The sequence below is a fragment of the Ochotona princeps genome, chromosome 3 (assembly GCF_030435755.1).
Source record: "Ochotona princeps isolate mOchPri1 chromosome 3, mOchPri1.hap1, whole genome shotgun sequence".
Taxonomy (NCBI): domain Eukaryota; kingdom Metazoa; phylum Chordata; class Mammalia; order Lagomorpha; family Ochotonidae; genus Ochotona; species Ochotona princeps.
This window is the reverse complement of record NC_080834.1, coordinates 65,092,118-65,105,188: the sequence shown is the minus strand read 5'-3', so window position 1 is coordinate 65,105,188 and position 13,071 is coordinate 65,092,118. Positions and strand designations below refer to the sequence as shown.

The 13,071-nt window shown below is 34.9% G+C and overlaps 1 protein-coding gene across 1 annotated transcript in view; it reads right to left on the bottom strand.

Annotated features, from left to right (window-relative positions):
* The window catches only part of EPHA6 (EPH receptor A6), an 860,890-nt gene that overhangs the window by 334,116 nt on the left and 513,703 nt on the right, over positions 1–13,071 (bottom strand). Inside the window, 1 exon segment of the mRNA XM_058661775.1 lies at positions 8,201–8,325. Coding sequence (XP_058517758.1) covers positions 8,201–8,325 — 125 coding nt within the window.

Below are 13,071 nucleotides of genomic sequence, written 5' to 3'. Positions count from 1 at the left end.
GCCTTTCCCTCAGTGTGGCTTCTATTTTTCTATTAGGATTCCTAATAAATCCTTGAACAAGAAAGTACAGATAAGATGTACAGCCGCCTAGTCTTTTTAAGAAAATCTCACAGCAAACATCACATGGTCTTCATACAATCAGAAGAAATAAGGTGTTTTAATTGATTTTATGGATTTCCTTGTCTAGGAAGCTCTGGAGTATCAGAAGAGCAAATTTATGAATTGTTAGTTATGTTTGTATGGGTAGTCCTGAACAATAATTGTCTGAGGAAGAGGTAAAAATCATGGTTGTATTTCTCAGTTGCAGTTCTTGAAATTCATATTAGAAAATCTGATAATATGTATTTGTAGGTATTATAAATTAGCATTTACTCTTTCACCATTTTAGGATTAAAAGATAAATATATCCATTACATATTTTGCTTTCAATAGCACCCAGGTTACGTTTTCCTTTGATGATAGTCCTTTTAAAGCTGATTTCACATTGAACTATTAACAATGTTACATTAAAAATGTGGTGTCTCTCTGGAGTTTTTGTTTGATTGATTTCTACCATATTACATCATATATTAAGAAGAAGCTTAAATTTGTGTGCCAATTACTCCTCACAAGGATTTTTTTAAAGAAATGAAAGATAATAAAAAGCTTTGATTTATATATACTCTACAGCATACTGGTTCTTGGTATTAGCCCAAAATCTCACCTTGAACATTTTTTAGTGTTTTTTCCTCTTCTCTGCATGACCTGTCTTGTAAGGAACATTGTGATTCTCTAATAATTTAATACTGAAGGGGGTATAATCAGGTCTCCCCAAAACTATATGCTATTGCATCATTTTCTTTAAATAAATGTTCTTCAGAAGAAAGTGGGACTTACAAAATTTATTATGTTTCAATAGCCTTATACATTTTTCCTTTTTAGATATAAAAACTTGATGATAAAATACATAGACTTCCTTGTTACAAAACTGCTAATGTTTCAATCTTCTGTTGCTTATGCACATGTCTATGTGTGAATTTTTATACATGTCTATGTTAAATTTTGCATCTTATTTTTAATAGAAATATAAAATCTTTCATTCTTACTTTATTCTTAATTATTCCTATGCCTTTGGGCAGTAAAGTGAGACTCAATAAAGATAATCAAGTTCTGTAATTTTAGATGTTGCGAGGAAAACAACTTATCTATTTAACCCAACACCATCAAAAAGGAGAGAAAGACATGAAATCAGGAAAGTGAAGGAAAAGCAATTTGGAAATAGAAACACAACTGATTCAGACTTTAGGATATGAAAGTAAATCAACAAACAGAATTTAGAGCTAACTGGAATATATTAAGTATATTAGTAGAAGTATAATTAATGTGCAATTTCATATTGGCATACACAGAACATCAGGGCTAGGAATGCTATTCTGGTGATTTCCTACAACCAAGAGAATCTCAGAAGCTTTAAGCAACAGTGTACAGGGTACTAGAAACCAGAATATAAGCTTTTGATATGCGTGGTATTTACAGTCTTTATTTTGGTCTTATATGCTTGAATCTTGATGAAATAGCCTTATCTCTGAAAGAGAGCAATCTAAACTAACAGGCCTTGCTAAGTTCTTCCCAAATGATTGCAATTAGCATGTATGCCTCTTCAGTATGACTGTCCATTCTTCATCCAACCCACAGATAAATACTTCCCTGTTTCTCTGGGTCTTCATTACATTAAGGCTCTGTCATGCAAAATTCATATTAAATCAATTTTTGTATGGTCCTTTCTTATTTGTTACAGGGGCCTCAGTTGTAAGCCTAGGGATGTGACAGGTACTGTTCTTCTCCTATAGTGAATTTCAAAGTTTTGGGAGATGTTTATTCAGAGTACTTTGTTTCCCTACTGCTGTTTCTGCTTTTCTTTTTTGGCATATACTCTGTCTAGTTTCTATGTTTCAAGCAAATCCATTCTTAAAATCAAATACAGAATAACTTCTACAAAATATAATGAATTTCAACACTAGAGTAGTTAGTAGATATTGATAATTTTCAAGGCTATGAAGATTCTATTCTTGATGGAATATTGTACTCATTAATTATTTCTATTTCACTGTATGGGGGCTGCTGTTGTTGAACTGTTGGCATCAGTCCCAGCCTTGCTACCACAAGAATCTCTGCTCTGGGTACCATGGGGCTCTCTGTGCTCAGTAAAACAGACAGATATTCACAATTGGGTGTGAAATCTCTGTAATGAATGCTTGTATCAGTAAAGTCCCTGTCATCTATTTTTTTCTTTCAGGTAATGTTGTTTTAATTAGTACCAAATGTTCATGTTTACTTTCTCTATGTGGACATTGTAATAAAAATACAGAAACATAAAAACTACATTTACCAGCACAGGAATTCGCTGATTGTATCAGAAACACTGATCTAAATCCAAAACTGACTGTTCTTCATTTACTGATTTTTGCTTTAGATAAAAATTTTAGATTCTACTATCACATAAATAATGTGAGAGGAGTTAGACTGGGTAGTAGGCAGTTAGGGTTTTCTGGGTCCCCAAGCCATGTTTTTCTCAAATATAAAGGGGTATTTTCCCTACCATGTCTTGGATTCACCAGAGCACTTCTCTTCCAAGGGACAAGGGTGTTATTAGCATATCAATTCCCCACCTGAAGCACCAGCCATTTCCTCCAGCCATTGGGTGGGAGGGCCACAGGCTGATCTCCTTATCATTGAAAGGAGGGCAGGAAGAGGCAATACACATGCCTAAGGCCTGGCCTGGAATGTCCCTTGTCTGGCACCTCTCTGGTCTCTTGCCCCAAAGCCAAATACCAGGGGGACCAGGAATTTCCTTTTGTCCTTGGGGAGCCCCTTGGAAGTAAACCTTTAAAAGGTGCATTCCCCACCATTAATAGGGGTTTTTCTCTCTTGCTTTTCTTCCTGCCACTATGGCAGAGGATCTCGAGACCCCCTCCCATCACTAGGATGGGAGTCTCCTCTCTCAACTTTTTCTAATAAATCTTGCTTTAAAACTAAACTGTGTCCACATGAAAATTCTTCTTTCCTGCGAGACAAAAATTGAGGTTGCTGCCGTACTCAGGGTCAAAAACCCTACAACAATAATGTAACACAGAGAAGTGCTAGCCAGTTATACAGATATAGTAATAGAAGTTTACATGCAAGTTAAAGAGGTGAGATCAATTATCCACAACTGATTAAATGAATTGAGAAGCTAGGCCTCTAGAAACACCCCAGGTTTGGTCTATGGATCTGCACCGCAACATCACCCTCAGTTGTTTACAATACAAAATCTCATCCTAATGTCCCCAACCTCCCTACTCAATCGATTCATAACCTGTATTTCATCAAAATTCACGTATTATTTATAAGAACTCATGCAGTTTTCCACAGGCTTCACACTTTTTCTTAGTTTTCTGTACAGTAACCACTTCTCAGTTCACATGACAGTGTAAATTAAGGTTTGCAAAATACACAAGTTCGATTGTTATGGGGAGGGAAGTTGTAAAGAACAAAGGAGATGTGTTCTATGCCTAAATAATGGATGGAGGTAAGAGTACCATTCCGAGAAGTGAGCAAAGAACAAAAGTGGGAAAATGCAACAAAAGAAGCAAGCAAAGGAATTTGAAGAATGTCTTTTGATTATCTTGTAAGAAGGCAGGATTTTTTCACTCTTTTGCTGATTACTGCTATATAATTGTTTCTTTTTTTATACATAGGTGCGTATCACCTGATTGTATGTTTTCAGAGAAATGAGAGATAATAAATTATCACCTTTGAAAAAAATCAGTAAATGCATGTGACACGAGTGTGACACGTTGGAGTTTTGTACCTACTGTCTGACTTCAGCACATGGAGACTTTAGGGACTATGGTATTTAGACATGGTGGCCTATTGGAGGTGATTAGAATCAGAACAGTTCATCAGGGTTGAGTCTCAATGGATAGATGGCTTCACAAGAAGGAATGAGACACAAGTTTCTTGTCATGTAGATGTCCTACATGCCACATGCATCTGTCAGTAAGAAGAACATCATCAGGTGGACCCTCAGAATTATTAGCCAACAAAAATCTCTTTTCTGTAAAGCTGAACCAATCTGAAGGATGTTGCTACATAAAGTGGAATAAATGACTTTAGGAAGGACACCACGACTTCAAATCTCTCTTCAAAGAGATTACTTTAAATCATCACTGATTGTTGCTAAAAAAAATTCTTATATTGAAAAGCCTTTTAAAAATCTCTTTCCTTTACTAATAATGCATTTTTAGTGTCACAAAATTAGAAACTGTAGTCAAATTTTATAGATTCTACTGTAAAAAATGTGAGTTTAGGTGATGTCAAGTTACATTGATTCTGTATTACAGATTAAATTTTGACCATCTGGATATAAGAAATGATTCCTTTTTTCAGGATCAGTTTTCTTAAACAGAATCCTAAACATGCTGACTGTGCTAAAACTTTATAAGATTACTTTAAAGAAAACGACTTCACCAGTCAGTCTTTAAATACTGGATGCAGAATAATGAACTGTTATGGGGTATTCATGTTTGTAAAATGAGTTACCAGTTGGCATTTAGTGGAGTCACACAACACCCTGGTGAGATAGGTATGTTTTATGGCTGTCATTTTATTGTTGCAAACAGGGCATCAGAGAGTAATGAAGTGCTCGGCCTCAAGGCAACTAGAAAATCAGCATCAGCAGAAAGGTTGGCTTTTCTAAAAACATCTATTGTGATGAAAACCAGTTTTAACAACCACTTCCTGATAGTGTGAATCTTGTTCAAGTTACTCAGATTCTTTATACCTTAGTCTATTGTCTATAAATTGGGAATAATAATAGTACTTACTTCAAAGCAGTGTTATTAGCATTAACTACTTAATGCATACAACATTTTTAAATGTAGCAGCATACAACTGGTAAACAATTTTTGTCAACCAGTTATTAGTTATGTGCTTTCTGAGTGCTAAGAATATACAATTGGACAAAAGAAATACTCCAATGAACATTAGAATCTTCTCTAAGATGAAGTGTAGCTGTGTATGGATTTGTCATGGATAAGGAGAGATCAAAACAAGCTGGAGAATATATATAACGATGCACTCCTCTAGGGCAGCCTTCAAAACTCCCCCACATGGTTTCCAGTAACCTAAAGTTGCTATAATAGCAATATTGGGGTACTGGAATTAGTAGTGACTGAAAATATCCAACATGGCTACTAATTATATCCACACTATGACCCACGGCTCAGGATACCTTTACAGAAATATTATCAAGACTGACATTCCTATTCCCAAAATGTGTCTGAAGCCATGACATTTCTGAGACCTCCTGAAAAGGCCAGAAAATGGGTAGTCACCAAATTCCTAAAAATCCCTAGCCTTGCTTGGAAAACTTCACCCACAGTACTACCCTTTTAAGTCTCCAGATGACACAAAACGGTAACACCAAACCTGTGTGTTGCAGTCTAACATACGTCTGCATCCACCCTGAATGTATATTTTTGCTTTGCTAATAAATCTTATTCTTCTAATAACCTTTATGTATATCTGGTTTGTGAATTCTATGGTGCATTATGTAACCTTTCTCCTCCCTAATAAGATTTTTTAATGAACAAATAAAGGCATACATCCTTATCAGCTTTCTTCACATGTTTATTCACTCTCTCTCTTTTAACTGTTGGAGGCAATTTTATAGTGGTTGCTGACTTTTTAGGCTCCTGCACATGAATTCTTAACAAAGAGAGAATGTTGTTAATTCAGTTAGAAAGTCATTAAGGAAAAGCCTAGCTGCATCCCACATTGATTGTAGCTTGTGTGACACTGACAAGAAATGATCTCCTTTTCTTCAGGAACATACAAATATTTAGAAATCAGATACACATATAAATAAACAAGATTAATTTTGACAAAATAATTTCTATAGTCTGAATGTTTATTTTTTAACTCTTCAATTCTCACACTGAATTAATAGCCTACAAAGGTATATAAGAAGCAGGGTAATTGGAAGCGATTAGAGAGTACAGTCCTTATGGATGGCTACTGTGTCCTGAAAGAAGTGAACCCAGAGAGCTACCTGGCTTTCGCCATGTGAGAGCACAGCTTTGTGTGAATCAGAAAGCAAACACATATTCTTCTTGCATCTTGATCTTGAACTCTTTGTCTAACCATATTTTCAATTCATTAGTATTGATAATTTTTGTTTTCTAACATAATAATTTCATTCATGACATTAGATAGACTATCATTAAAAAATCTTACAGAATAAAGCCAAGTGTTGTGCATCTAGGAGTAAACATGAATATATTAGTTATTATTTTTTAGAATTTTAATCTAAAATTTTGATTAGCTTATGATAGCTTCCTTATTAAATATGCATGATTTGTGACTACTTGAGAATACTGTTTTTCATCTCCAAAGATATGAAGTATAAAACATTATAGAATGAGTCAGTGATTTTTACATTATAAATATAACCCTTATGAAACAATAGTTTCATAAATTTATATTTGTATTTGTATGCTGCAATAATCAGAAATTTTTAGCACATAAAGATGATTTTAAGCCAGTAAATATAAAATACATAATATCGTGTGACATAGGTTGTGACATTTGAAAGGTACATGCAACAAATTTCTAATTATATGCTGATTTGGTCAATATGGGGAATTTTCAATTCAGTTTAACTCAGTAAGCTCTTTTTTCATTAGGTTGTGTTTCTACCCAAATAATTTAATATTTCTGTTGACTACATAATAATGAAGTCACCAGAGTGCCCAAAGTGGATTCAATCATGTATTACTCTCCCTTAAATAAAATTATGTTTACTAAGTAGTAGAACAAGAAAAAGTAGGGTTCCATTTCCCTTTTCCCTTGTATTTCCTCAGAGGAAGCCCAAACTGATTTGTTATATTCCTGTTGAAGCTCAGAAACCTATACCCCAAATATGTGCCTTTAGACTTAGAAAGCTGAGAGTCCTTGTGAAGCAGCAAATGCAGGAAATTGTTTCCCTGAAGTGCCCTTAAAGGCCAGATTCACCAGAGAGGAACTCAATTGCTTTCAGCCCTCTTAGATTTCATTAACCCAAAAAGACGGTACTCACACTACAGAGGAAGAGTAATCTCGCATCACACCTACAGCCCAGAGCAAATCTATCCCACACAATTGTCTTTGGACCTACTAATTTATTCTAAAAATCATTTATGCCCACTCTGAAACTGCCTATTTCCTCCTTTCCTTTCCCCCAGGAAGAGAGTATTTAAGCTTCAAATAAATGGCCTCTGAGTTTGCATATTAATACTTTCATATGTCTGTTCTCCTGAAACGTTTTATTTCAACAGATTGAGCTATCAAACCTCCAGGGTAAGTTTGACTCCTTTATATATTCTAGCAAGTTAGATAAATGCATAACATTCTTTGTTATTGTAGTAAACAATAGGAAATTATACATTTTTCCCAGAATTTTTAAAATTTCATGCTTCCTTTTTCAACATTCAAGAGTTACTATCAGTACAGTGAGACATATCAGAATTAACTATTTGGTTTAATATCTCTACCAAGAATACCATAATGATTGGAAACATGAAGGAAAGACAAAGGGTAAAGGAGAATACAACTAAGAGAACAGAATATTGAGAATAGCATTAAATGCAAAAAAGAGAAAATTAACAGTTGGTTTATCAATTAAATTTCTCTTGATAGCATCTTTTAGAGTAAAATAGCTACAGTGAACATAAAAATATTTAATTCACTATTTCTATGCCTTGAATCATTCTTTCCAAATCATAGTGACATATAAGTTTAATTCACAATAATTTGCTACACAAATCCTTCTTAGTTTATTGTCAACTTTATAATTTTCAAAGTTGAATTTTAGCAAAATGCTATGACAACTAAACTAAATGTTGAAGAATTACTCTATTATATGACTACTTCTTACTCTATTATAAAACTCTATAGAATAGGCCATCACAGAGATGAACGTCTGGCATCTTTTACATTAATGTGATATAAAACAAATTAAGAAATTATACATGCAATAGTAATAGAGGGGGTGAAAAGAGAAGTTTTCAGGGAAGATTGAAGGAAATAGATTTAAACTAAAGTAATGTATCATAACAACATTCTCTCTCTCTCTCTCTCTATATATATATATATGGTAATATATTTATAAAATGTTGTATAGGAAGCTCCAAATAGAACCTACTTTTTCATAGTACTTGATCTCGTAGTCCAGAATTGCTCCATTGGAAAAAGCGGGGGCTTGCCATGATAGGGCAATGCTATTCTGGGATGCCCAGTCCTTCCTTACCATACCTATCAGAGAAGGTGCTGAAAAGAAAGGAAATAACTAAGAATTAATTGGTAGAAATCATTTTCCACAAACCTTTAATATTTTCTCTACCAAGTAAAAAGTAATTCTTATTGGACAGGCCACTGAAATTGGTGCTTAATTAACAAAATAGTTTTAGGATCAGCTTTGCTTATATTTTACTCTACTCAATACCAAGGTTCTAAAGTATATTTAGCAACATTTTAGATGGCATGGGGAAAAACTTAGTTATTCCAAGAATAAGGGTAGAATCCACTTTCTTTGGTCTAATTAGAACATATATTTAAGTAAGCTTTGATACTGATGTAAGTGCGTAAGTCAAACACATTTGGTTCCTATATTTTATCAAATATAAACATTATATAGAAAAAAATCTCTAATAATTCTTGAAGCTGTCATTGCACATTTAACAACATTTCTAATGATCAACTTAATAGTTACAACAAATTCTTGATGATGAGCATGAAGATTATCTCTTTATGGTCTGTGACATCTGAAGGAAATGGAAATATTTAACTTTGGAAGTTTATATTCAGAATCATATCTAATTTTGTTAAGAAATATATGTAAGAACTATGAAACTGTGTCATATAATGCAATGTAATTAATGAATTAAAAATAATAAATAATAAAAAAGTAAAAAAATATATGTAAGTAATGTAATCCTACTTAGTCTTGTGATAAGCATCCAATATTTAGCTAAAGTGTGTATATTATACCATTTCTTTGTAAATTTTACAAGTCCCATCTCATTTTTAAGTATTCCAATTCTTAAAAGCAGCATTTGACAAAAAAGTTAAAACTCACACAAGAAGTTCACATTAATTTCATATCCATCAAAATAGAAAAAATAAAAGTTTTAACAAAATCTATTGACTGTGGATAAAAAGTGCTTTGAAATGTAAGTGGGAAACAAAATTTTTTGATGGGAAAAGCAACAATTTGAGGTAAATTTTGGATTTGTTCATACTGTTGCATTTTGGAGTCAATCCAAGACAATGCATAACACAAGCTTTCATATTTAATAAATCCAACAGAGTCAGAGATCTTGAAAATGAAGTAGACAGAAATCTTGAAAATGGAAAACTAAGTCAATCAAATAGTTCAAAGACTCAGAGACGAACTAGATCAAGAAGAAAGAAAACCTGAACTTGAACACGGGTCTTTGGAACTATGAAAGTCAAATGAAAACTAAACCAAAATGTCAACAGCCTCTGAAACATCTGAGATAACATTAAATGAACAAATAATTAATTTTATATGTTCTTGAATATCTGAAGAGAAGTGAAAACATTCAACAAATACGGGAATGTGTTCAGTATCAATAGCCGTTGGGTGATGAAAATCAAAACCATAACGTGAAATCACCTAATTCCACTTACAATGTCTATAACTAAAAAGAGAAAAAGTAGTAAATGCTTGTAAGTATATTGGGAAATAAGAACCCAATATACTTCTTATGGAATCACAAATTATTATAGCCATTTAGGAAACAGCAAGATTCTTCTAAAAAGTAAAAACCAATTAACCATATTATCCACCTGCCTCACCCTGGTATACATATATGATAGAAATGAGATCACCATAGCAAAGATATGTGCATGCTCATTTTCACTGCAGGAATATTCACAAGTCTGACTTCACATTCAAAGTGTCCATCAATGGATGAATGGGTAAAGAAAACATGGTATACATGCAGAATACATTCAGTTATTTAAAACAAAAGAATGAAACTGTCACTTGCAGAAAATGGATAAACTCAAGGCTACTGTGTTAAGTGAAATAAAATTACAGAAAGACAAATAGCAAATGTATGCTCTCATATGTGTAAGCTTATGAAGAGTCCATTTTAATTTAAAAAAGTGATTAGTAGATGTTAGGATTGACAGATGGAGAAGGAAAACAGAAGGCTGGAAACCAGGTACCAAACCACAATTTCACAGAAATAATAAAGGTTTGACGTTTAAAGGCAAAGTGGAATGACTACTGTTTACAATGTATTACATACTACAGTTTTTACTGTTACACGACAAAATTAAATGCAAAGGAAATGGTAAGCTGTGTTACCTGTGCATAATGAACCATGGTTTGAAGCAGGGGCAACACGTAAAGAAAGAAAGAAACATAAAACTAAATTTTGAAAGCAGCAGGCCAGAGCGTTCTTCATAGAGGACAACAACTCAGTGCCTGTCCCAGTGGCTTTTATTCACTCCGGGAGCCACATTTCATATAAACTTAATTCACCTGTGGTTCTTTTGTTTACTGACTAATCTCAACCAGAAGGTCTTCAGGTGGACAACTGCATGCCCAGAGAGAGGCAAGCAGATTATGTGGCCAGTTACCTTAGGAATGTATGCTACCTAAGGTTCTGGTCCTGCCAACCGCTGGACTGTGTCAATGCAGTATTTCTTAGATAGCCTCCGTTCTCACACACCTGGCACTGGTCTGTCTTGGCTTCTCTGGCAGCTGATGACCTTCCCAAATTACCTCTTACACCTGAGTCTTACGGCTAACACCCGTGTTCAGCCTTTGGCCATCTACTGCCTCGCACGCACAATGCCTCAGCAGAGTCTGTCTTCAAAACACTTAATTTCTGCTTATGGTAGAAATTTCCTTTTGGTAAGGAAATGTAAATTCTAGTCACTGGGTTTGATCATTTTATGCTCTATACAGATGTTGGCAAATTGTGTTGTGGCCTACCAGAAAGATACAATTATTATTATTATTTTTTAAATATTAGCTGGAGGCAGACTTTTTTTTTTTTAAAGATTTCTTCATTTTATTACAGCCAGATATACACAGAGGAGGAGAGACAGAGGAAGATTTTCCGTCCGATGATTCACTCCCCAAGTGAGGCGCAACGGGCCGGTGTGCGCTGATCCGAAGCCAGGAACCTGGAACCTCTTCCGGGTCTCCCACGCGGGTGCAGTGTCCCAATGCACTGGGCTGTCCTCAACTGCTTTCCCAGGCCACAAGCAGGGAGCTGGATGGGAAGTGGAGCTGCCGGGATTAGAACCGGGGCCCATATGGGATCCTGGGGCTTTCAAGGTGAGGACTTTAGCCGCTAGGCCACGCCGCCGGGCCCTACAATTATTTTTTAATTGAGAAAAGAAGGTAAAAAAAGAAAAGATACTGAGGAGTGGTTTTTGGCGAAGCGGTTTGAAGACACCATTCGTGATGTTCACATCTCTTATAGGAGTGCATGTGTTTGAACATAGGCTTTATTTCCTGCGCCCGGCTGAGGCACACACTGGGAAATAGCAGGTGCTGCTGCATCTTTGTTACCATGTAGGAAACCCAGACAGGGATCCATGATCCTCTCTTTGGTCAGCCCACAACCCAAGTGTTGTGGGCATTTGGAGAATAAAACAGAGTGTGAAAGAAATCTGCTATCAAATAATAAAAATAAATGTTAAAAGATAACAAACTACCACTTTAATCCCACTGTAAACTATAATAGCATTTCTAAATGATGCTAAACAGGTAATTCGTAAATTTAAAGTGAATCATGTAGATTAGAAGCTGATTTAAGCAACCAATTCATTTTGAAAATCTCTTTTACATATAGTAACAAATGGTTAATTTCCTATTTAATGTAAAATATAAAGCAGAACTATAGTTTGCATCATAATTACTTAGCACTCAATCATACAATCCTTCTAGAACATAAAAGAAATCCAGTTACAGAAATAACATAGTACAATCACTACCAGGTAAAATATGAATACTACTTTTAATTTTCAATTCGCTGTTGGTCAGTTAATTGCACAGCAACATCACCTAAATTTCTTGTTCTATCTTATACTTTCATGAAAAAAAAACAAAACAAAAAAATCTAGTGTCTAATTGCATATGTTCTTTTTTCTGAGATTTGTTTCTGTTTATTGGAAAGTCAGATCTACAGAGAGAAGGAGAAACAGAAAGATTTTCCATTCTCTGCTTCACTCCACAAGTGGCCACAGTGGCCAGTGGCAAGCTGATCTGAAGCAAGGAGTCAGGAGCTTCTTCCAGGGCTCCCACAAAGATTTGCAGAAAGAAGGAGAGACACAGAGGAAGACCTTCTATTTGCAGGCTCAGAAGGGCCAGGACTGAGCCAATCTGAAGCCAGGAGCCAGGAGCCAGAAGCCAGGAATTTATTCCAGGTCTGCCAGGGTCCCAAGGTTTTTTGACCATTCTCTGCTGCTTTTCCAGGCCTTAAGAAGGAAGCTGGATGGGAAGCGGCGCAGCCGGGACATGAGCTGGTGCCCATATGGGATGCTGGTGCATGAAGGTGAGGATTTAACCATCACACTAATGCACATATGTTAATTTAAACATGGAAACCTGGGTTCAAGGAAATGCAGAAACATTTTTCTCATCTTCCACTTTCCTTTCATATGTAAATATTCATAGCTTACACAATTGTAAAATAACACATAATTTGAAACAGTTCTAAATACTTGAAACAATATATCCTAAGCCTTATTCTACATTTTCAAGCAACTTCTATAATTATTATTTTAATGGCTAAAATATTTAGTGATGTTGATTTCTAGCAATTCAGTCATATAATGTAGAACACTGAAATTCCCAATACTATCTTTACATTTCTGGGGATTTATGCACAATCTTTTGATTTTGTTAATTTTCTTAATGAGAAAAGTGTGTCCTGTAAATACGGAATTTCACAGCCATACTGTATACTAGCATTTTTTCTCTACAAAGAACTATATCTGAGACAGTGCTATGTCCTGGCGGGTTAAAAT